Source organism: Pseudophryne corroboree, chromosome 7 (genome assembly GCF_028390025.1).
Source record: "Pseudophryne corroboree isolate aPseCor3 chromosome 7, aPseCor3.hap2, whole genome shotgun sequence".
Classification (NCBI taxonomy): domain Eukaryota; kingdom Metazoa; phylum Chordata; class Amphibia; order Anura; family Myobatrachidae; genus Pseudophryne; species Pseudophryne corroboree.
In genome coordinates this window covers 270,847,792-270,874,278 of record NC_086450.1, presented here as the reverse complement: position 1 = coordinate 270,874,278, position 26,487 = coordinate 270,847,792, and the positions used below count along the sequence as shown (strand labels likewise).

General features: G+C 42.2%; 2 protein-coding genes across 7 annotated transcripts in view; one reads left to right on the top strand and one right to left on the bottom strand.

Moving 5' to 3' along the window:
* SLC39A10 (solute carrier family 39 member 10) overlaps positions 1–3,121 on the top strand; it is a 250,766-nt gene extending 247,645 nt beyond the window's left edge. For all 6 annotated transcript variants that reach the window (XM_063934145.1, XM_063934149.1, XM_063934144.1 and 3 more), the window contains exon 11: positions 1,866–3,121. In XM_063934145.1, coding sequence (XP_063790215.1) covers positions 1,866–2,024 — 159 coding nt within the window. In that variant the 3' untranslated portion in view covers positions 2,025–3,121. The remainder of the gene's footprint in view (positions 1–1,865) is intronic.
* Positions 3,122–12,388: 9,267 nt separating this feature from the next.
* The window catches only part of DNAH7 (dynein axonemal heavy chain 7), a 1,092,938-nt gene continuing 1,078,839 nt past the window's right edge, over positions 12,389–26,487 (bottom strand). Inside the window, exons 62-64 of the mRNA XM_063934143.1 lie at positions 14,139–14,316; positions 13,592–13,695; positions 12,389–13,175 (exon numbers count right to left, since the gene is read on the bottom strand). Coding sequence (XP_063790213.1) covers positions 12,969–13,175; positions 13,592–13,695; positions 14,139–14,316 — 489 coding nt within the window. The 3' untranslated portion in view covers positions 12,389–12,968. The remainder of the gene's footprint in view (positions 13,176–13,591; positions 13,696–14,138; positions 14,317–26,487) is intronic.

Here is a 26,487-nt window from a genome sequence, read left to right as displayed (position 1 = left end):
AATTGCCAATCTTTTTAGAATATGTATTTTAGGTGCACATAGTAAAACTGTGATACAGTGACACGAAACAAGAAATAAAATGTGTGTATAATATATTTATTTGAATGTAATATATCCTGCAGACTTGTGAAAATGTTCATGGCGTTTGAAGGTTTTACTGTTCATTTTAGTCTAAGGTCTGAAATGGGAAATAAACTGTTCCTGAAAATGGTGCCTTTGAGAAAACACTTTTGCAACACTTACAGTCTTACTTTTCCTGTGCACCATTTTCATAAATATAGAAGTATCCTATATAATAAAAGGCTAATGCTGCTCCTCACCTCTATGGGGGAATTCAAGTGTTTTGTGCACTGGCGGCCACTAGATGGCGCCCGACGGAACAATTCAATTGTTTTGTTCAGGCGTGCACAGCACTGTTATGATGATCTGTCATTTTGATGGGCTGGTAAGTAATCTGTTATAATCCTACTAAAAGGTTGGTGTTGTACAGGTGCAGTGAGAGCTGGATAAAGGCTCCACCCCACCCTCCCTACACAGATCTCACTATCTGACTCGAGGTCACAGCCTTTACCATTCCACCCCTTCAGTGAGTTTGGATGCACAGTACTGTTCCCTCCTGTCTGGATTTATTGCAAAACAAACCTAAAGCAGCTTATCCCAAATCCTGTCCTCGAGGAGGTGTAATAGTGCATGTTCTCCATACTCTGTGCTGGAGCACAGGTGTTTTCATTACAAATTGTAAAATATACACTGGTTGCACTAATTAATTGGCATATAATTGTGTGTGGAGACCTAGAAAACATGCACTGTTAGGCTTTCCTGAGGACTGTAATTGGACTGGAAACACTGACCTAAAGTATTAAGCTAGGTACACACCTTTGGGTCATTCCATGTCAAGTGGTCCAGGGGTCCTCACATTACGGTCTCCAATTTTAATAACAATTTTACATGAAGGTTTGCATTTTTTGTCAGACAAATTTGGGAAAATATTAGTTCACAATCTGCGATACTAGCAAAACTATGTCCTTCACAGTGGGGGTGGGTACAGCGGTTATTCATACTTGGGGACATGTGGAAAACGGTGGGGATGATCTTCAAACTTAGCCCTCTTGACGAGGAATGACCCATTTGTGAGAGCTGTTTTTGTGTGTACGTATCTGTAATTATGTTTCATTGGAAGAAAACTGATCTGAAGATCTAGTTTTATCGGCATTCTAATATTCGTACAATGCGATGGTACAATGTCGGACAGACCTGAAAGTTTATACACACACACACCAGTCATTGGTCATTCTGTCCATTACTTCTGTTGTTGCTGCTGCTCTTGCAGTCACAACCTTTTCAGCGGATGGTTTTAAGAGATGACGATCATGTATGAATCTGCATGTTCACTTGGACTTTCAATCAGAAGTGTAACTAGAAGAAGAGGAGGTTCATCTCAAGTACTGTTGTATAAGTGTGTACCTAGCTTTAAGCAGCATAGCATTTTGTGCCTGCAGTTGCTGCTGACTAGATGATAGAGGAAAGGGTGCTTGGTAATGGCTAGGTACAAGTGCATAATGCTCAATCCCCTTTTTTTAAAACCTTTAATCACGTGGAGTTTTTCAACTGCTCTCCCTAGTTCTTTATGCTGCAGTAGCTGCTTTCATAGGTTTAAGCACCTTTTAGCATTAAAAAAAAATGATGAGACGTACTACTCGTTGTTAAATGGGGCCCTAAATTTGGTAAATACTAATGAAATGTAAGGATCCTGGGGAATATAAAGAGTTTGGGTTTTTTGTGTGTGTGTAATATATATATATATATATATAATCATGTTATTTTCAAAATCTGTTTACATAGTCTTTATCTGTTTCTCTTCCCAGCTTCCAGAAATGCTGCATGGTGATGGTGGTAATGAAGAACATGGACACTGCCCAGTGGGGCACTTCATCCTGCAGAATTTAGGACTTCTACTTGGTTTTGCCATAATGCTGGTCATTGCTCTATATGAAGATAAAATAGTCTTCGACATCAACTTTTGATTATTAATGGTACTCTCTTTGGTTCCGTTGTTAAGTATGTATTTGTCTGCTAGCTTTGTGTGTCGGAAACCTAAATACAGCATAGCTTATAAATAATTGAAATCCAAAGTATAATGGTGAAGTATTCTGCCATCCCCTTCAAACTTCATGGGAAAGTAATCACTGTGATATGCGTTACCTGGCATCATTTGTGAGATCTGAAATTACTGCTTATATTATTGCATATTTCAAGCTTTGAGAAATGTTGCATTGTGTACACATAACTTCCACACCTTTCGGGCAAGTCAAAACATCATTGGTCCTTAATAGGTGTCAGTGTATCATTTAATAAATACAATGACATTTTTAAATGGTAGTTATGAAATTTGTTTGCTTATGGAAAAATAAATGACATCCTGAGATAAAGGAGACGCATCCTTAACAGAGGTATTAGTTTAACATGGGATGGGTTGCTGGAAAAGATTTATTTAGCAGAGTACATAGGTAATTTTTTTTTAATTATCTTTAGGTATTTGTTAAAAAAAAAATTACACTTTCTTTCAAAAAGGCCTCTTTTTATATATATTTTTTTGTGTATATGCTGAAGTTATATAAAAGTAAAAATGTTTAGTTTAAAGGTGTATTTATCTAGTCTCTTGCACCTAAGTCCCCAATAATCATCCGCTATTGTTTTTGCCTATGCCATAGCAGGATGCGCTTTAGTTTGTTTGGACTAGGGGGAGGCATGATATAATGAACAGAGATTTATCAATATTTTGTCGCCAGATTTAAAGCAATAATTTTTTTAAAAGGCGAAGACAGGCTAGTTTTGCTTTTTAAAAACAGATTTAAATCACAGAACTAATCTCTCCAAAAATATAAAATTTTGACAAATCACTGTTCATTACATTTCCCAATAGGTCTGCGGGGTAATAGCCCTGTGAATCGTAACTACTGAACCTTGTCACTAGAATGTCTGCTTGTAGTGAAATGTTACAAGCCTGCTGTACATGTGATTTTCTCTTATTTTAATTAACTCGCCACAATTCTTATTATTTTTGTTGGGAGGAGGGCTGGTTAGATTTGTGTTGTGAAATAAAGCATATTGACAATTGTTACATTCCCTACAATGGTTTTTTGGTGTACAACAGTGCAAAAGGACTGAGTTCTGTAACTGTTGGCTCATTTGCATACACGAATAGTCTCCCTGCTGTTGAAATGCACAGAGAAACACCTAGTAGTCAGTGCTGTGGCATGTTAACACAAGATAAAGAATGAACTATGGTTATGGCAGAATGATATTCAGTTCTCTTCTGCTCAGCACCTCTTACCGAACAACTGAGAGCCAAGAAATGTGTGACTTGCCAGGCTTGATGCCATGCCATGCTTGGAATATCTGGAATATGCCCCATTACATCATCCATATGCCAATGACCATTTGTGACAACTTGCTATAGGAATAGGGCAATTTCTTTTGTGCAAATAAGTATACAAAGGACAACAAATGTTGGCATTGAAACTGCAAATGAATATGTACCATTTTTGCAGAACTAGACATTAAATAATAAGAAAGTAGTTAAACCCGTTGGTAAACTACTTTATTGCAGTTCAGGAGTATTCTCTACAATCTAAGTCAGGGGTGGCCAACCAGGCAGAGACAAAGAGCCAAAAAATCTTGTTAGGTACGTCAAAGAGCCGATATCGAGCCGAAGGCACGTGTGCAAAAATGGGGTGTGACTTTATGCCAGCTAGGACACACCCCTGGTATAAAATACATTGAAAAAGCCAGATCCAGCATAAGATACATTTTAAAGCCAGATCCAACATAAAATACATTGAAATAGTCACTTTCACATAAAATTGAAAAAGCCAAATCCATATAAAACATATTGAAAAAGCCAGATTCACATAATACACTTCAACTCCCCCATGTGCCACTCCAACATATGTCACTCCAGCCAGAACCCTCCTACAGTATGTCACTAGTCAGCTCTGCCATTGTGTCTCTGACCCCTGGGCCAGTGCGATATAAGTGTTCCAGGGCCACTTGACTGCAGATTCCCTATAAAAAAATGGGGCCGCTTGCTTGAGTCTGACCCCCAGGCTAAAGGTTGCCAAGCCTGTGATTGCAGCAGCCCCTTATGTGTCCCCAATTTGCCAGTGGATGTCTCACCTATAGTATTTGGCTCCCTCAGTTTTCAGTCCCTGTAGTGTTGCTGCGTGTCTGGCTGGAGTGCAGCGGTTTCTGTATCTGTTGTGGTCACGTGACTGAGTGTTGGGAGCCACATTTGAGTAAAGAAAGAGCCACATGTGGCTCAAGAGCCACAGGTTGGCCACGGCTGATCTAAGTGTTGGGCAATGCACAGATCCAGCACTCAGCTGTGTATACCATGACTTCTTGTATTAATGGCACATAGACATGTGGGAACGATATACATGTAGGGTATAAAATGAAAATATTGTACCTGTAATGTCCTCCCATCACCAGAGCAGCAGAGAGCCAAATGTCAGTCCAGCCATTCTGCAGTCCACACATCCTGAGATCACTTATCCTGTAGTAAGTAACCTTGTACTTTCTATATATAGTGATCATTCCAAAATGATCCTGTTTGTACAGTAAGTATTTTTGGTGCTTAGATAACAAATAGCTCTGGTGCTATGACCTACTTACATGATGGACTGTGCTTTGTGATATTTCTCCCCCACCTTTATAATTAATATAACTTTTCACAGAATGTTTTCCTTATTGTCCGGCCTCGCTTCCGTGCCTACACATTTATTTCTAACATTAAGTTAGTATGATGTGCTTTTAGGCTGAATGATAAAATGTGTTTTGTTATTGCAGTTTTTCATCCACATTGCTAACACTGGTCTCATAAACTGAACCAAACTTCTTTTCTACAACGCATTTTAAGGATGTATTCTTTCTTTAAAATGTACATATTTTCTAATGGCAACTACCAAATTTAAAGCTGCACTACCCCCAAGTAAACCATTTTACTGGGGTGACCTTTTCCAGGAGTTCTGTGTTAGATTAAGAGGGGATTCAAATGATTTTCCCCGTGGCTGCCACTAGAAGGCACTCACTGGAGCAGTTGAATTGTTGCTATGTTCGGACGCGAATAGCCACGAGGGAAGACATGTCCGTCTGTAACCTCCTAAGGTGGTGACCTGAAATATGCGATAAGTTGACACTGTGGCCACAGTATTTTAGATGTGTTTAGCCTCTTTGCGCAGCTAAACCTGATACTTAATGGGTGTGCATATGCGTCACTCGCACCCTACAAGGGGGAAATAATTGAATTGTTCTGTTGGGTGAAATTATATTCCCACCATAATAAAGTATAGTTATAAATCCATTTAGTTAATAACCTTTAAATCATAAGAACCAGTCTCTTAACTGCTGCACATGACTGGTCCTCCCACTTACACCTGACTGTCCCCAGCCAGATTTGTAAGCGTAACAGAGCAGACTCCAGCCAGAGCAGAAGCTCCTCTAGAAGTTATGTTTTTACTAGGTAGTAGGGCAGTTTTAAATGGCAAAAAAAATACTAATACGCTCTAGAGCCTTACAAAGTAGTTCCCTAAGTGAGTTTCTCAATAAAATGTTGACATACTACAGGTTGAGTATCCCATATCCAAATATTCCGAAATACGGAATATTCCGAAATACGGACTTTTTTGAGTGAGATAGTGAAACCTTTGTTTTTTGATGGCTCAATGTACACAAACTTTGTTTAATACTCAAAGTTATTAAAAATATTGTATTAAATGACCTTCAGGCTGTGTGTAAAAGGTGTATATGAAACATAAATGAATTGTGTGAATGTATACACACTTTGTTTAATGCACAAAGTTATAAAAAATATTGGCTAAAATTACCTTCAGGCTGTGTATAAGGTGTATATGTAACATAAATGCATCCTGTGCTTAGATTTAGGTCCCATCACCATAATATCTCATTATGGTATGCAATTATTCCAAAATACGGAAAAATCCGTTATCCAAAATTCCTCTGGTCCCAAGCATTTTGGATAAGGGATACTCAACCTGTATTGATATTTGATGCGTTGAATTATATTTGCATCATTCCTAGCTTCTTTTTTTTTTCTAATGATTCTGTTTACTAAAAATACCTTCTGTTACATGTATAACCTTTAAATCAATTCTGTGATGGCTCGAATATATAAACGAACTAGACTCTGACACCAGGAAACTGTTACTTTAAATGGTTGATGCTTTAAGTAGTGATACCTCCCAAAATGCCAAATAGTATAAATCAGAAAAAACTGTGAATAACTGGGTGAAAGGCAGCTCCTCCTGTATAGTCATTGCCAGTAATGGAGCATAAAACAAGACAAGAAGGCGCTCTGAAGTGTAGTAAAAACAAAACCAATAAATGGCTATTATAGGTGAATGTAATTTGTACTGGAAAATATATGTATATCGTCCCGGGTGTCCAATGGACTGTACAGGATGATAAACGCATTTCATTTGAAGCAAACGGAGTCGAGTGACATCAGATAAGCTCATTTAAACATATCAGGTATGCTTAATATTTACTTATAATAGCCAGATAATGGTGTTGTATTTACTACACACACACAAATGTACTCGCACTTTCATCTGTGTTTTGTGGGACCTGTGGTGTCTTCTCATAAGAATTGTCTGTTAGGTTTATTATGGTAGAGCCTCAGTGGAGTTATGCTTCTGCAAATACTTTAATGCTTGGTATGCCTGTAACAAACAAGTGTTGTGTAAAATTAAATGTAATAGAATGTTGCATTTAATCTAATGTAAATTGCACCATTTTCATGGTATTACTGACCTATCTGCATGTTTCTCTTTGTTACTGGTGAACTCATGGAGAGTGACCTAATTGCTACAAGGGTATGATTATTTTTATTACAGTCTGTACAAAATGGTGTGTGAGCATTTCAGAAAACAGATTGGGAGGGTCCAGATTGGAACAGGCCATAATCCTCCTACCCACAAATTGTTTTGTTTGTTTTTTTGTTAGAAATATCAAACACTCCCTGGCCTTGTGTATTCATTTTTTTTTTTTTTTTTTAAATACCTAGGGTGGTATCCAATTAACTGCGGTACTTTACCGCAGCTAATTGGTTTGCATGGTTCTATTCTATTAGCCACGATAACCAGCGCTTATCCTTCGATGCCAGCACCTATCAGGAATTCGTTTCACCTGCCTCTGGCAGACAAAGTCAAATCCCTCATATGTGAGCACTTTTTACGCGAAAAGTGCAGTGAAAATACATCTGCGGCTTTTCACGGGACCTATGTATTTTCACACAAAAAAGGATGTTAAATGCAAAAACAAACTATACAGCATTGGAAGAAAATATTAGTATAATAACATTAGAAATAAGTTGTTTTCGTGTTGGATACATTTTTCACTAAAGTTTTTACATGCATTTTTTCAAAAACCTCAGTGGATATTGTACTCCTATTTTAGTGTTTTCTTTACAGGCTACTTAATTGTTCACAAAAGTAGATAATCCAAGACTGTTAATCCTTTAGGTGATAAATAGCAAACCTAACCTGTTCAAACCGAATATTGCGAGTAGCTAAAGCAATTCTTTACTTTTGTCTTGTTCTTTTTTTGCCTATTCAATAAAAGTCCACAGGCTGGTCTGTTATTCTTCTTCTTTAAAAAAGCCTTATGTGAGAATGTGTTAGTGATTTACGAGGTTCACCTTCACAAAATTGAATATGGTGCCATAAATGATTTAGCCTGCCAAAAGCCAAGCTCTCGTGCAGTTCAGCCAAATTGGGCATTTCTTCCCTCTTGGCTTACATGGCCAGCTTAATGGGTATCATTGATGTTTTGGTTATCAGGGTCCATTCCAACAGACATAATTATAGCACATAATACATTATCTAGTATACGTGTGAAAGTGTTAATTGATCATTTCTGAAACCTAAATTAAATGGGGTATATTTCTAAAGCTGTGGCTTTGACCTCAAATTGAAATCTAATGTTCATTTGCAAAAGACACCATGCTTTGCACTTAATCTCAGTGCTTCTCTAAACTTTCCAGTCAAAGCTTCCAACCTGTATGTAAACATACCTTCATACCTCTATGTCAGTGGTTCCCAAACTGTGCGCCGTGGCACCCTGGGGTGCCTCAGGACACTTGCAGGGGTGCCTCGGGTTGGTGGTCCAGAACCAATTCAAATTCTGCATGGTCAATGTAAAAAGCCAAACCAGTGTTAATAGCTGCCAATCATAAAATATATTGACAATCAGAAGCAAATCTTGTCCCTCACCACATAAGTTACCCTAAGGATGACATATAAAGACAATTTACTTAATTTAATATTTCTTTCTAAAATTTTCAATAAGAAACTATTGGCTTAGGGGTGCCGTGAAAAAAATTCTGATACTCTAGGGTGCCGTGATTCAAAAAAGTTTGGGAACCACTGCTCTATGTATTGCTAACCCTAAAAAGAGATGGTAATTATCCTTATCCTACACACACTGAGATGAAAGGATAATGCTAGTAAGTATATATGGTTTTACCTGGATGGTAACAAAACCTCTCTAACAACTTGACAACCATTTTAATATTGCTCCCATTTAGACATTATTGGTTTGTTAAGCATGAATAGGCAAACACAAAAAAACCATAGCAAAGTTTTCCTACATTTATGTTTACCTATTCCATAAGTCATACCCATTGGAATTGTTCCCCCAATGCCTTTTACGCATTGGAACATTTAATTGAGATAATTATCTCTCTGTATTAAAATTTCCTGTCTTGGCAGATTTTAGTTTGTACTTGATATGTTAGGTAATACTTTTGCTAACCAAAGGATGGATGGCAAACACAATGAGGGGCACATTAAGGGCACCAACACACAAATTTATGATCACGTACGGAATGGGAACTGCAAACGTAGCAGATTGTAATGAGCCAGCAGCCATGTTCCCTTGTGGTAGAATTTTGGACCGTGCAAAAGAAGTTACTAAATGAATAAAAGGACCTAATATACATGTTGTGAAGGAAAGCGGTGGTCCGTCAAAGTGCAACGTTCTCTACTCTGCAGATGACACATGCTTTTTAAACCTTAAATGGAAACGCTGTTAAAACCAGTAACTTGCTACAAATCCATAACTGCGCACATCTGATTTCAGGTTTGTCTATCTGACCCTTCTGGCAGCTTTGACCTGTGGATAGTGCAGGTTATTTTTCACTTTTCTATTTTAGAATCTTTACACATCTTTACAGCAGAACTGATGAAACCAAGATACAAAATACACACATTTGTATATTTACCTGTTCATGTGCCCTAGTGGATACCATGCAATGGGGTTCTCAAATGAGTATGGCTGAATCTTTGTATCGGCCTGCTGGACTGTGTGACCAGGGAACCAGTGAAAGGTAACTATACTTACCTTTCCCCAATGCCCACTAACCCTAACACTCCTTACCCACAGCCTAACCCCTCCCCCCCCCCCCCCACCCTTCCCCATCCCCCTCCCGAGCGCAGCTTAGTTCTACGGCTTCGGTGTTGGCATTATGACTGCCGGGATCCTGACCAGATCCCTTGTTGTGTGAAGAATGTTATGCATCCAAGGCAGGTATCAGAAATACAAACACCCTTCTAGTTGCTTCCTGCAGTGTTCTCCACATGATTTACTGGCAAGATATTAGGTCTGCATTTAAAAAGTACAAACTTAAATACTTAAAAAAACACATTTACTGAAAATGTATAGATTTTCTGCTCTGTGGTATACTTTAAACATTTTTTTTATTTTTTATTGGCGCTATATACATCCAGTACTGCTTATATATGGTAACGTTGACATGGCACTGTATATATAGCACTAAAATAAAATAATTATCACAAATGCCCAAGTTCATTTTTTCTTAAACTTGAACCACTTACCGTATATACTCGAGTATAAGCCGACTTTTTCAGCACTTTGTTTTGTGCTGAAAAAGCCACCTCGGCTTATACTCGAGTCAGCGTTAGGAGGGACACGGAGAGCACAGCGCGAGGCTCTCCTGTGTCCCTCCTGCATCTCCGGCGGCAGCGGCGTGTGTGTGTTAAAGGAAGTGCACGAACCGGCACTTCCTTTAACACACGCCGCTGCTGCCGGAGACGCAGGAGGGACACAGGAGAGCCGCGCGCTGCGCTCTCTATATCCCTCCTTCAGAAGACAGCGCGGGAGTGACGGAGGGTAAGTATCTAGCACTGTGGGGCATATCTGACACACCTGGCACTGTGGGGCATATCTGACACACCTGGCACTGTGGGGCATATCTGACACACCTGGCACTGTGGGGCATATCTGACACACCTGGCACTGTGGGGCATATCTGACACACTTGGCACTGTGGGGCATATCTGGCACACTTGGCACTGTGGGGCATATCTGGCACACTTGGCACTGTGGGGCATATCTGGCACACTTGGCACTGTGGGGCATATCTGGCACTGTGGGGCACACCTGGCACTATGAGGTCTGTGTACGGGTAGAGCTGCATTTCCCACCCTAGGCTTATACTCGAGTCAATAAGTTTTCCCAGGTTTTTGTGGTAAAATTAGGTGCCTCGGCTTATATTCGGGTCGACTTATACTCGAGTATATACGGTATATGTAAAATGAATTGATAACTAATTTACCTCTATTTATTCTCTGTCTAAATTTGAATTTAAATCACTTAGTGACCTCTGGATGAGTTGTGATAGTAAAACAACCACACTATAGTATAAAGTATATATATTTTACATGTTATGGTTAGAATAGAATTAGGGAAGCCAATCCCGGGCCATTTTTTCAATCCCGTCCTGTGGACGCTCAACGCTGATCCCTCAATCCCCGGGATTGGAGCTTCCAATCCCGGGATTGAATCCCGGCCATTTTTGGGCCTAAATCCCGGGATCCCGCCGATCCCGGGATTGGCCACCATAAATAGAATATACAACAAAATTTAAATATATAAATCAAATAATTTTATATGTGGTTTTGTTACGATCATTAGAATTCAATGTCGAGGTCTAAGCGCATCACATTTTTCTTTTTAGTTGGTTGTTTAGTTTGTTAGTTAAACATACCTTTTTCACCTGTAGTGTATGCTACATTGACACTGGCACTTCATACTGTATACGAGATTGAATTTCTTTTTGCCATTTGTCTGATGTTTATAGTACACTCCTTAGAAACAATGGTATCTGGACTATAGATCTACACTAAAAATGTCTACAGTCAGCAGGTCTACCTCTGATGGTAGACATGTATTAGGTCGAGAGGGTCAAAAGGTCAACATGACAATGGTCGACAAGTTTTTTTTCTATTTAATTTATTTTTTTGTACTTTTTCATACTTTACCATCCACATAGCCTATGATAGGGCATAGTAACCTTGCTGGCGAGCAAAGCGGTACACTAATAGTGCTTGTGGCAGAAAAGTGACCCAAAAAAAATTGTCTACCATTTTTGTCGACCTTTCCTACTGTCTACCTATTCTATGTTGATCTTGTGACCCTGTCGACCTTTTGAACTTGTCGACCTAATGCATGTCTACCTTTACTGAATAAGTGACTTGTTTCATAAGCAAACTGATTATTTTTTTTTTTTTTTTTTAAGAACCAAAAGTTATATATAGCTGAATCTAGAGTTTGAATACAATAACTTTATTTTGTTCTGTGGAGGTGGTGTCATTAGTCACACATAATATGCTTCAAAAATACTTTTGTATAGCTGCACTTTTGCATTGAAAATTTACTTCTTGAAAAGCCTCTCGCACGGGGATATCCAATTAGCCCTGCTAGCCGCCATTTATCAGGGATTATGTTTTTTGTGTGCCTTATGGACGCAAAGCAAAATCCCTGATAACTAGCCCTTAAAGACCCATTTTTCCGCAATAACAAGGGTCCGGGAACTTACTCCAGATCCCATGTGTTATCGTCCAAAAAAAGGGTCCTTTTTTGCCCCCAAAAAGGTTAGCCTGATGATCAAGCTAAAATTGCGATAATAGCCCCTTTTTGTTCCAGCTGAAAAAATACTATGTCTAATTGGATATCACCCAAACTGCTCTACAGTGTGTGTATATTTGTTACTTTTTCTGTATGGCGGGCAATCAAGGGTTTCCTGTTTTTTTTGTTTTTTTCTTTACCCAATTTTGTAGATATATATATAGATATATATATAGATAGATAGATTATATATATATATATATATATATATATAATCTATTAGTCACATTTCAGTTAACGATGAAATATAGTTTTTACTAGTGTAATTGTTAGATATCTGAATTTAAGTTTTAGTGTGGGGTATGTTTCATTACCACATCTCTAAAATTCTCCCTTAGCTGTATACAGAAGGTCATCATATGATACGTGATACTCTGAAACCTTTGTTTACAAATGTCTCCTTTATTATGTGGACTTCAGATAACATTGCTGATCATCAGTATTCCAGTTTGTGACTGTCCAAGGCTGTTCTGCAGTCTGTGCTGTACCATACATATCTGACTCCCAGCATTCCATAAAGCTTGCAATGAACATTGCTTCACTTATGTGGAGGTCATTCATGCACTTGTATTCACAATTTTGTCACTATGTGACATTAGGTTGAAGATGTATTGTTGCTTACACTACACCCTGTCTGCAGTTAAAACACTTGGAATATGTTAAATACAATCACAGCTTTCCATTACAGAGTCTGTTAATGTAATTATAGTCTGTTTATTAAAGCAGTTACTTTTAAAAGTCTGACTGTTAAATGCAAAATGTGTCCAATTAATCAATCAACTGTTTTTGTCAAAATTGCTATTGTTATGTGTACATTGTTCATTGTAAACCATCAAATAAAATTAGTCTTCAAAAATAACTGGTGTTTTCATTTAATCAGTGTATGTACTGTATATACTGTAGTTTAAGCCACTAGGCAACACACACAGAAAAGAGACAAGACCTCTCTGGATGAACTGCTGCTATGAATTAAGTTGGCATAACAATGCAACACCTCTTCCTATCCAGTGCTCCTGGGGGGTATCGGAAGGAAGGGTCATTGCAATAACAAAATTAGTTGAGTGTCCTGTAGTCGATAATGTTCCTCTTCTTTCACTGGTCTTGTAAACAGGAGCAAGGTAACTTGGTCGCTGTGGGATTTCTGTCCTCTTGCAAGGTTTAAGCCACATCTGCAACATAGCAAATAGGTTTTTTTTTCTATTAAAACATGAAGCTACCCATGTCACGGCAATATATCTTCATGTACAAAGCAACAGAACAGGGTTTGTTTTGTGTGTGCGTCTACATACTTGCTTGTGACACACAATTTGATTTTACAAAGACTGTTGATTTTGCACATACATTGTAACAGTACAGTGACAGAAAGGTAATCACCAATACTACATTTGATAAATTCATAAATATTCTATGATACACAGTAATAGATTTAGGGATACTTTTACTAGAGTGCAGGTGTTGCCCATAGCAATAATTAAGCAGGTCTTGCTATAAAATATATTGTACATTCTAGAAAATGATCAGATTGGTTGTTATTTCAACACTTCTTTTGTAAACCCTCATTTTAGTAATGAAGCATGATACTAACCACAGGAACGGTATCATACAGGATCTTTGGGTAAGATTCTCCTAATTTTTTTGCCTTTCTGTCCCAGCGTGCTCCATCAAGGTACAATCCTTGAATATATACACCTATGATTAAACAAGCATTAAAATAATTGTATTATAGTTGTAATCTAAGCTAGAAAACAGACACTTTGCCAGTTAGGTTTTCAATATGCTTATGAAAGTACTTTTCCTATATACAGTTGTATTCTTGAAAATCTAATCATCCGTTTTGGATTGTAGTACCTAATGGTGAAAATGTGAACCGCCTCCATTGAACACTGTCCCTACAGAGTACATGTTTTGACTAAAAGTGACAACTGCTTGATTTTGTTTACTACTTGTGTTCATAACTTAGAACTGTGCTTCACTTCAGCAATTTTACAAGAAGTAACTGCACTTGTTTAATATAAGTACTTTGTACTGCAGCATGCATAATCACATTGGTTATACTGGATAACACAGCAATGAGTACTGTGAAGCTTTCACATGATACTTATGAATATGAAGCAGCAGCGACTGCTTCTTACCATCCTCAGGTGCGTGTTTATATTCCTTATCATCCAGAACCTCAAAGTCGAAGCCCAGCAGGTCAATGGGAATTGTGTACTTGCGGGCATAATTCTGTTGCGCGCCTGTTAGGAATGCTTGGGTGAAGAAAAAGCCTGAGAGCCAAAAGGTTGGAGGATTTCCATTTTCATACCAGTCCTGTGTTAAATCCAAAAAAGAATATCTATTACTGCAAAGAAAAAGTAAATTAATTGCATTCTGTTCCATTGTGTGACTGTTCCTAACCCGTCCAGAAATAGCAAATTCTAGATAAAGCTGATGCTGTAATCTGTGCGATTACTCTGTACATGCTGTGTGCTGGCTAATGACAGTATCCCAAGAAAAACATTACTTTCTTCCTTTCTCATACGTCCTAGAGGATGCTGGGGATTCCATAAGGACCATGGGGTATAGACGTGATCCGCAGGAGACATGGGCACACTATAAGACTTTGAATGGGTGTGAACTGGCTCCTCCCTCTATGCCCCTCCTCCAGACTCCAGTTAGACTCTGTGCCCAAAGAGACTGGACACACACTAGGGGAGCTCTCCTGAGTTTCTCTGAAAATACTTTGTTAGGTTTATTATTTTCAGGGAGACCTGCTGGCTACAGGCTCCCTGCATCGTGGGAGTGAGGGGAGAGAAGCAGACCTACTTCTGTAAGTTTCAAGGCTCTGCTTCTTAGGCTACTGTACACCATTAGCTCCAGAGGGTCTGATCACTTGGTTCGCCTAGCTGCTCGTTCCCAGAGCCGTGCCGTCACCCCCCTCACAGAGCCAGAAGAAAGAAGCCAGGTTAGTATTAGAAGAACAGAAGACTTCAGAGTCACTGAGGTACCACGCAGCGGTCGCGCTGCGCGCCAGTGCTCCCACACACAAGCGGCACTACACGGGTGCAGGGGGGGGGGGGCGCCCTGGGCAGCAATTATACCTCATAATACATCCTGGCAAAGAAGTATACAGTGCATAGGCACTGTATACAGACCCCGCCAGTATAAAAATGTCAAAAATTAGCGGGACTGAAGCGCGCTGAGAAGGGGGCGTGGCTTAGCCCTCACAACTCTATACAGCGCCATTTTCTCCTCACAGAGACGCTGGGCAGCCAAAACACTGTGGGACACCTAACAGTGAAAAACGGAGGGGGGCACAGTTGTTTAGTGCACTATGGGTTCATATAAGAAGCACTAATATATATATATATATATATATATATATATATATATCTTTCAAAAAAGGCTGCGGCACTCAAGGTCTTAAGAAAAGTCAAGTGTATTTAAATCATCAGAAAAAAAATCCATCGAGCTATTGGAATTTACACTGAGGGCACCAGGGCAATTTCTGGATTCAAAACAGAGTGCCGGGCTGACAAAATTGTGTGTGTGTGTGTATGTATGTATATATATATATATATATATATATATATATATATATATATATACACGTGTGGTTACATAGTAACATGGTATCTGAGGTTGAAAAAAGACAATTGTCCATCGAGTTCAACCTATTTGTGGTCTCCTATGCATGGTGATTTGACTAAAATTTCTGACTGATGCTGCTGTCAGCCATTGCATTTTATCCCTATTTATAGTAACTATAATGCATGACTATGCACCATACCCCTGGATATCCTTATCCATTAGGAATTTATCTAACCCATTCTTAAAGGTGTTGACAGATTCCGCCATTACAACTCCCTCGGGCAGGGAATTCCAAACACGTATTGTCCTTACCATGAAAAAGCCTTTACGCCGTATTGTGCGGAATCTCCTCTCCTCTAACCTGAGCGAGTGTCCACGAGTCCTCTGTGTTGATCTAACCAAAAACAGGTCCCGCGCAAGCTCTGTGTATTGTCCCCTTATATATTTGTAGATGTTGATCATATCCCCTCTTAGTCTCCGCTTTTCCAATGTAAACATGCCTAGGCTTTCAAGCCTTTCCTTGTATTCCATCGTCTCCATGCCCTTAATTAGTTTGGTCTCCCTCCTCTACCTTTTCAAGCTCCAGGATATCCTTTTTGTAGTACGGTGCCCAGAATTGTACACAGTATTCAAGGTGTGGCCTCACTAGTGATTTATATAACGGGAGTATAATACTCTCGTCCCTAGCATCAATACCCCGTTTTATGCATGCTAATATCTTATAAGCCTTCTTTGCTGCAGTCCTACTTTGGGTACTACTGCTTAGCTTGCTATCTATGAGGACACCTAAGTCCTTTTCCAGTACAGAATCCCCAAATTTTACCCCATTTAGTAGGTAGGTGTAATTTTTGTTCTTGTTACCACAGTGCATTACCTTACACTTGTCTGTGTTGAAGCGCATTCTCCATTTGGCTGCCCATGCTTCTAATTTAACTAAGTCGTTCTGAAGAGACTCTGCATCCTCCTCTGTATTTATAGCCTTACACAATTTGGTATCATCTGCAAAAATTAACAACATGCTCTCTAGACCTTCTGTTAGGTCGTTAATGAAAATATTGAACAATAGCGGTCCTAATACTGAGCCTTGCGGCATACCACTTAGCACTTCAGTCCAAGTTGAAAAAGATCCATTAACCACAACGCGCTGCTCCCTATTATCTAACCAGTTTTTGACCCAAGTGCATATTGTGCTTCCTAGCCCTGATTCTTGTAGCTTGTAGATAAGTCTCATGTGTGGTACCGTATCGAACGCTTTGGCAAAGTCTAAAAAGATTACATCCACGTCTTTACCCTGATCTAGGTTTGCGCTTACTGTTTCATAAAAGCCAAGTAAGTTGGTTTGACAGGATCTGTCCTTCATAAACCCATGTTGATTCCTTTTAATGACCTTATTGACTTCAAGGAACTTCTGAATACTATCTCTTAGAATACCTTCCAATACTTTCCCCACTATAGATGTAAGACTAACTGGTCTATAATTACCTGGTTCAGCTTTACTTCCCTTTTTGAATATAGGCACTACTTCCGCTATACGCCAGTCTTTGGGAACCATACCTGATATAACTGAATCCTTAAAGATCAAAGATAGCGGTTTTGCCAGTTCAGAGTGAAGCTCCATTAGAACCCTTGGGTGAATACCATCGGGCCCTGGTGATTTATTAATCTTTAAATGTTTTAATCGGTCACAGACTACTTCCTCGCTTAAATAAGTACCTATCAGTGGGATATTCTCATTGAGATTGTGTGTCAGTCCCTGAAATGGGTTCTCTCTAGTGAATACTGTTGGAAAAAACTCATTTAGTGTGTCCGCTATGTCATTATCATTTTTGCTTAAGACTCCCAACTTGTCTTTTAAAGGGCCTATACTCTCATTCTTTAATCTCTTGTCATTAATGTATTTAAAGAATTTTTGGGGATTCGCTTTGCTTTCCTTTGCTACTAGTTTTTCAGTTTCTACTTTAGCCGCTCTTATTTCCTTTTTGCAAATTTTGTTACATTCCTTATAGTGCTGAAATGACTTTGCTTCCCCGTCAGATTTGTATTTTTTAAATGCTCGCCTTTTCTTGCCCATAAGTTCCTTAATGTTTTTGTTAAGCCACATCGGTTTATGATTTTTATTCCTTTTTTTGCTACTCATAGGAATAAATTTGAGTGTATTTTTAGCTAGCAGGAATTTTAGTACCTCCCATTTCTCCGTAGTATTTTTTCCTAAAAACAAACCTTCCCATTCAATATCCCTGAAAAATACCCTCATCTTTTAAAAATTTGCTTTGCTAAAGTTTAGAGTCCTAGTTGAGCCAGTATAGGGCTGTTTATGGAAACTGATATTGAATGTGACCATATTGTGGTCGCTGTTTCCTATGGGTTCCCCTACTATAATACCTGATACCAAATCCCCATTGTTTGTTAATACCAGGTCTAAGATTGCATTGTACCTAGTTGGTTCCTCAATTAGTTGGACTAAGTAGTTATCATTAAGTGTGTTTAAAAACATATTGCCCCTAGCAGTATCACATGAATCGTTTTTCCAGTTTATCTCTGGATAGTTAAAATCTCCCATCACTACTATGTCTCCTACTCCTGCTGCTCTTTCAATTTGCTTTAGTAACAATTCCTCATCAGATGCGTTGATACCAGGCGGCCTATAGCATACACCGAATACTAACTTTTTTATTCCTTTTTCCCTGCATGCAATTTCTACCCATAATGTCTCGACAGTGTCTACAGTCCCCTCCTGAATATCTTCCCGTATATCAGGTTTTAAAATTGGCTTTACGTAAAGACACACCCCTCCACCCTTTTTATTTAGTCTGTCTCTCCTAAACAGTGTATAGCCCTCTAGATTGACTGTCCAATCATGAGATTCATCCCACCAAGTTTCAGTAATGCCTATAATATCATACTGTTTGCTTGCTGCAAGTATTTCTAGTTCACCCTTTTTACCAGTAATGCTTCTGGCGTTTACATACATACAACTAAGATAAGTATTTTCCTTTGCGTTAGGGACATCTTTCACCTTATGTAGCAATGATGACCTGTAATCGTCATTGGTTAGTGCTTTGGTAAAATCCCTTTTAGTACCCATGTTAGTAACCTTACCGCCTGCTCTTACCCTCCCCCCTTTCGTTTACTACCGCCATCCCCACTATTCTCACTGCATGACCCGTAGTTTCTAGCTAAACCCTCCCCCCAGGCTCCTAGTTTAAAATCTCCAACCTTCTAACCATCCTTCCCCCCAGCACCGCTGCCCCCTCCTCAGTCAGGTGCAATCCGTCACGACAAAAGAGATGGTGCCTGACTGAGAAGTCCGCCCAGTGTTCCAGGAACACAAACCCCTCTTTCCTGCACCAATCCCTAAACCACACATTTACCTCCCTAATCTCCCTCTGCCTCCCTGGACTAGCGCGGGGCACGGGTAATAATTCCGAGAATATTACCTTAGATGTCCTTGCCTTTAGTTTCTTTCCTAAGTCCCTATAGTCTTTCTTAAGGACATCCCACCTTCCGCTAACTTTGTCATTGGTGCCAACGTGCACCAAGACCGCCGGGCGTTTCCCAGCCCCTCCCAACAATCTATCTACCCGGTCTGCTATGTGCCGTACCCGAGCACCCGGGAGACAACAGACTGTACGGCGATCACGGTCCCGGTAGCAGATTGCCCTATCTGCCTTCCTGATGATAGAATCCCCTACCACCACCATCTGACTAGGTACCTCTCTATCTTTTATCCCAACCGCGCCAGAGGGACCGCTCCTCTGGATGCTAGAGGGAGCAGTCTCCTCCGGCACCTATCATCCTCCGATTCCTCGTCCAATCGGGCAAATTTGTTCGGGTTTGATAGTTCGGAGATGTCGAGCCTCCCCCTCTTTTTCTTCCTTCTAACTGTGACCCAACTGGCTACCTGATCATCATCCTCTTCTACCAGTGACCCCTCCCGCAACTCCTCCACCGTTCTGTCTAAACTACGCTCGAGATTGTGAATCTCCCTCAGTCGCGTAACGGTTTGCTCTAGATCAGTTACCTGGGCTTCCAGGGCAACAGTTTGCACACACCTCGTGCAGATGTAATCACACTGGGCCGGTAGCTCCAGGTGTGCATACATCTTGCACGACATGCACTGGTTAAGGAGTTGTTAAAAATTTCTGTGTTTTCCCTGTCAGATACTGAAATCTACCCATTATAGCGATTTAGTACACATGTGTCGACATGTGTGGGTGCTCTGCCACAAACAGCTATGGGAATCCCTCTGTCGGCATTGCCGACTCCTGATGATACTTGTTTCAATAGTTGAAGTGTCAGCATGTCGGTAGTTGTAAGCTTTTCCAAAGTAAACACTGTATGGGAGACAGTCGTATGTGGGTGACCCTGTCGGCACCAACTGTATGACTGGGTAGAAATGAACATGATAATGTAAAAAACCTATACCTGTGTGTGTGTGTGTGTGTGTATATATATATATATATATATATATATATATATATACTAGGAGATTCAGCGCGCCCTACAGGCGCTCTTCACACAGTCGGAAGGGGATACGCCCCGTTAACCCCTGCAGGTCTTTGAACATACGCAGGCCGGTAGGTAACAGAATCAGAAACGCAGGACAGTATAGAGGGCATACATAAATGGTGTCTGGTTGAGAAAAGATAGAGGGGGGTGGGGGAGAGAAAGGGAATGTACAGAAACGCTGTGCGATCGGTAAAGGATAGGGAGAGTCAGGGTGGTAGGGAGAGGATAAAGAGAGGCATGCTGTTAGAGAGAAAATACGGTTGCAAGAGGCTAAGACCCGGTAACCCCTGCACGGGCTTCAACTGTGCTATAATTGTTATTATATGGAGTATTACCTGAAAATATTTTTATGGCAGTGGGTAAATATTGCAAGTGGGAAGGGCGTGAGATTGTCAAGGGGGCGTAGCCCTTTGTGAGGGCGTGCAGAGTGGCCGCAGGGCACAATGAATAACATAGTGTAGTATATACTGCTATAGATAAGACACCAAAGTGCTGTGGCCACAGGTAGCAGCAGCGCTTATACACACAATGGCCACAGGTAGCAGCAGCGCTTATACACACAATGGCCACAGGTAGCAGAGCCACTTATACACACAATACCCACAGGTAGCAGAGCCGCTTATTCACACACTACCCACAGGTAGCAGAGGTGCTTATACACACAATGGGCACAGGTAGCAGAGGTGCTTATACACACAGTGGCCACAGGTAGCAGAGGCGCTTATACACACAGTGCCCACAGGTAGCAGCGCCATTTATACACAATGGCCACAGGTAGCAGTGTCGCTTAGACACATAATGGCCACAGTATTAGTGTTTCTTATTAATCCAATGTCCATTGGTAGCAACTATAGTCACAGAAGTTCAGAGTGTGTGGGGGGAGTTTGGAAAGGGGGTGGGTTCAGTGAGGTGGAGGTGCCTATCCGTGCCGCTGATCACCCCGAATCAGGGAATCACTTGTAGCGGATGGTGGAGGGGGTCCAGAGGTGTTGCGGGTGGGGGAGGGGTGGGTGCAGGGGCACAGATGGCGGAAAGGGTGCAGAGGTGCTGTGGGGGAGGGGTAGGTGTAGAGGGGGGCGGATGGGGGAGTGGGTCTAGAGGTGCTGCAGGTGGGGGAGGGGCAGTGCGGATGGGTGTAGATGCTGTTGGTGGGGGAGGGGGACTGTGGATGAAGGAGGGGGTATGGAGGTGATGTGTATGTGGGAGGGGCGATGTAGGGGTGTGCGTTTGGAGGTGCAGGGGGTGAGCTTAGGTGATGGGTTTCAGAAGTGCTGTGGGTGGGGGAGATGTGGGTATGGGATGGATGGGGGATGTAGATGCTGTGGATGGGGGAGGGGTGCGTAGGGGGAGGTGGGGTTGCAAGGGTGGTTGGGTGATGGATTGTAGAAGTGCTGCGGGTGGGGGAGGTGTGGGTGCAGGATGGGGTATGTAGATGCGAGTGGCTGCAGGGGAGCCGTGGATGGGGGAGGGGGTCCTGAGGTGCTGTGGGTGGTGGTCCAGAGGTGGTGGAGGGGAAGGTGTGGTAGGTCCGCGAATGGGGGAAGGTGTCTATAGATGATGGGGGTGGGGGGAGGTGCTGTGGGTGGGGGACTGGCAGCTGCGGGGGTGTGGTGGTGGTGGTCCGGAAGCGCCGCAGGTAGGGGAGGGGCAGGTGCGGGGATGGGGGAGGGGATCCGAAGGCGCTGTGGGTGGTTGAGGGGCGAGTGTGGGGTTACCGCAGTTGGGGAGGGCCGGCTGTGGGGGTGGTGGAGGGGCAGGTGCATGGGTGTTGGGGGTGAGGGGCGCTGCGGGTGGGGGAGGGGGCTGGTTGCCAGGGTGGTGCGGTTGGGTGGAAGGTGGGTGCGAGGGTGGGGTGCTGCAGGTTGGGGGGGGTGCAGGGGTGCTGTGCGTAGAGGAGCGGCGGGGGTGCCATCGGTGGGGGGTTGGGAGTAGGGGTGATGCGGGTGTGGGGGGCTGGGGGAGTAGGACTCATTGTGAGAGTCATTCTGGCTTTTTAGGCTGCAGCATTTAGACAACAGGCTTTTGGTGAATGTCACCTCGTTCCACAGAGACCTGCACTGGGGGCACTGCCAATAACCATCACCCCCCCACAAATGACCATCAACCCCCCCCTCCCCGCTGCAAGCGCAGCTCACCTGGCCTGGTCACACAGGCAACGGGAGCGATGCAGCATGGAGAGAGGACACCAGGTTGCCGGGGCAGGAGGGATCCACGCTGGCGGGGGCGGAGTGCGGGCTGTGCATGCGGCTTCCTCCTCTCGGGCAGCAGGGTCGAGCAATCTCCAGCCTCCGCCGCCAGCAGCATCTCTCCTGGTTGCAGCGGAGGCTGGAGTTTGCTCGACCATGCTGCCCGAGAGGAGGAAGCCGCATGCACAGCCCGCACTCCGCTCCCGGCAGCATGGATCCCTCCTGCCCCGGCAACCTGAATGGGGACAGAGCTCCGGCTGAGGGGCCCCGGGCTAGTGACCCTCCACCCACCCCCTGTTAATCCCGCTCTTGTGTGGCCGGCCACGGTAAGGCGTCCGTCCAGTGGCGGCTGTTCCCTGGGGATTTTGTCCGCCTCCCTAGTGGTGTGCTGGCACAGAGCAGAGGTCGTTGCCTCCACCCAGCGTTACGGCCAGGCACAGAATCACAGACTTGGCCAAATATATAGGATATATATATATATAGCTTGCAAAGAAAGAGGCGGCACTCAGGAGACTATGGTGAACAGATGAATTCTGTCAGGTGGAACTTTAGGAGACTATGGTGAACAGATGAATTCTGTCAGGTGGAACTTTAGCAGAATTCATCTGTTCACCATAGTCTCCTGAGTGCCGCCTCTTTCTTTGCAAGCAATACATACCCAGACTGCCTAGTCTGGGAGGGAGGGCACTGGAGCAGGAGCTTTGCTCAGATAGCCCACGGGGGAGTGCCAGACAATTTGCCCAGTATATATATATAATTCTGGTCAGCACTCTTCCAAAAAATATCAACATGCCCTGGTGCCCTCCTAGGTGTGTCACACCAATGATACAGGATGTAGGCTGGCGGCACTCATGGGACTTGTTAGCATAAATTACTCGGGACTGCCCCCATGAATATCAACGTTTCGATTGTTTAATCGTCTTCAGGATAATACATAGTACAAAAAACCAAACATTTATTACTCACCCAGTGAATAGACACCGTCTCACGCTGCCGGGCTCCAGGCGTCCGTCGTCCTCTGATGACGTCACACACTGGCGACGTGCGCTCTCCAGCGCTCACACCATGTTGCGTACTGGATTCCCGTTGCCCGGCAACTAGAATAGGCATAATCATGTGACTTACATCCTCCACCACAGTACATGTACATAAAAGTTTTAAAAGACAGTTCGACATGCTCACCAATCCGCATTAGGGTTTCATAATCGGACATATCAATTACTCGCATATATAGATGCTAAAGTATTTTGCTGTGATAACCGGAAGGAAAAACGCACCCTGTGCCTCTCATTTAAAGGAAACAGTTTAAGCCAAAATTTTCATTGAGGCCATATGGGGATACAGTATTTAATTCATGTATCCACCTGGCCTCACACTGCAATAAACATTTATCTCTATCACCTCCTCTAGCCCTTTTTTCCACCTGATCGATAATCATGTACCTTAAAGTGGATAACCCATGTTTATACATTCGAAAATGCCTCGCCACTGGTTGTTCCTGGGCTGCTATTTGTCCTTCTATTGCTTTTCTAATGGATGACCGGTGCATATTCATCCGTTCTTTAAATTGCCTCATGGTCTTCCCTACATAGAGAAGACCACACGGGCACCGGATGAAATACACCACATGGGTACTTGTACATGTAAGTACTTTCTTTATGGGGATCCGTTTACCGGTATGTGGGTGTGCAAATGTATCACCTTTTTCAAGATAACTACATGTAGTGCACCCCACACACCGGTAACATCCCGGTTTTCTAGTTAAAAAGTTCGATTTTATCTAAATTTTTGGTTTTTCTAAGATACATAGATGATTTATTTATTATTTGGTTGGGAGAGGAGAGTGACTTCCATGAGCTAATGACTATGGCTAATACTGCTAATGAATACATCAAATTTACATACTTGATTAGTGATTGTGAAGTGAATTACCTAGATGTAACCATTCAACTTTGTGAAGGTATATTACACACCTCACTTTACAGGAAGAAAACGGATCGCAACAACATGTTGCATCATTCAAGCCAGCATCCTATAGCGACCAAGGAAGGGCTCACTTTCTCCCAGTTCGTCAGAGTTCATCGAATCTCTGATGACTTGGAAAAAACGACCAAAGAAATACATTACATGATCTTGCAATTTATGGCTAGAGGTTATAAATATGATCAATTGCTTAAAGCCAAAACTAAAGCATTGCAGATACCTAGGCAGCAATTGTTATTGGGTGGGAGTAAGTCACAGGTGGATACTTTGCGAATACCTTTTGTTCAACAATTCCATGCACAGAGTCAGCTAGTGGTGAAGGAAACTAAGACGTTGTGGCCACTAGTTACCACAGACCCTGATTTAAAGGCACTCAGAAAAGCGAGATTAATGACCAGCTTCAGACGAAGTAAAAATCTCAAACAGTGGCTTGTAAAAAATGACATATCTGAAAATACTAAAGTTCAGATAAAATCGAACTTTTTAACTAGAAAACCGGGATGTTACCGGTGTGTGGGGTGCACTACATGTAGTTATCTTGAAAAAGGTGATACATTTGCACACCCACATACCGGTAAACGGATCCCCATAAAGAAAGTACTTACATGTACAAGTACCCATGTGGTGTATTTCATCCGGTGCCCGTGTGGTCTTCTCTATGTAGGGAAGACCATGAGGCAATTTAAAGAACGGATGAATATGCACCGGTCATCCATTAGAAAAGCAATAGAAGGACAAATAGCAGCCCAGGAACAACCAGTGGCGAGGCATTTTCGAATGTATAAACATGGGTTATCCACTTTAAGGTACATGATTATCGATCAGGTGGAAAAAAGGGCTAGAGGAGGTGATAGAGATAAATGTTTATTGCAGTGTGAGGCCAGGTGGATACATGAATTAAATACTGTATCCCCATATGGCCTCAATGAAAATTTTGGCTTAAACTGTTTCCTTTAAATGAGAGGCACAGGGTGCGTTTTTCCTTCCGGTTATCACAGCAAAATACTTTAGCATCTATATATGCGAGTAATTGATATGTCCGATTATGAAACCCTAATGCGGATTGGTGAGCATGTCGAACTGTCTTTTAAAACTTTTATGTACATGTACTGTGGTGGAGGATGTAAGTCACATGATTATGCCTATTCTAGTTGCCGGGCAACGGGAATCCAGTACGCAACGTGGTGTGAGCGCTGGAGAGCGCACGTCGCCAGTGTGTGACGTCATCAGAGGACGACGGACGCCTGGAGCCCGGCAGCGTGAGACGGCGTCTATTCACTGGGTGAGTTATAAATGTTTGGTTTTTTGTACTATGTATTATCCTGAAGACGATTAAACAATCGAAATGTTGATATTCACGGGGGCAGTCCCGAGTAATTTATGCTAACAAGTCCCATGAGTGCCGCCAGCCTACATCCTATATATATATATATATATATATATAATTATGGTAAGGATCCATTGAGCTGTATCTTGAGCACAGACGTGGTAGTATTGTGGGGGAGTGATATTAAAAATAAGAATTTACTTACCGATAATTCTATTTCTCGTAGTCCGTAGTGGATGCTGGGGACTCCGTAAGGACCATGGGGAATAGCGGCTCCGCAGGAGACAGGGCACAAAAGTAAAAGCTTTAGGATCAGGTGGTGTGCACTGGCTCCTCCCCCTATGACCCTCCTCCAAGCCTCAGTTAGGATACTGTGCCCGGACGAGCGTACACAATAAGGAAGGATTTTGAATCCCGGGTAAGACTCATACCAGCCACACCAATCACACTGTACAACTTGTGATCTGAACCCAGTTAACAGCATGATAACAGCGGAGCCTCTGAAAAGATGGCTCACAACAATAATAACCCGATTTTTGTAACAATAACTATGTACAAGTATTGCAGACAATCCGCACTTGGGATGGGCGCCCAGCATCCACTACGGACTACGAGAAATAGAATTATCGGTAAGTAAATTCTTATTTTCTCTGACGTCCTAAGTGGATGCTGGGGACTCCGTAAGGACCATGGGGATTATACCAAAGCTCCCAAACGGGCGGGAGAGTGCGGATGACTCTGCAGCACCGAATGAGAGAACTCCAGGTCCTCCTCAGCCAGGGTATCAAATTTGTAGAATTTTTCAAACGTGTTTTCCCCTGACCAAGTAGCAGCTCGGCAAAGTTGTAAAGCCGAGACCCCTCGGGCAGCCGCCCAAGATGAGCCCACCTTCCTTGTGGAATGGGC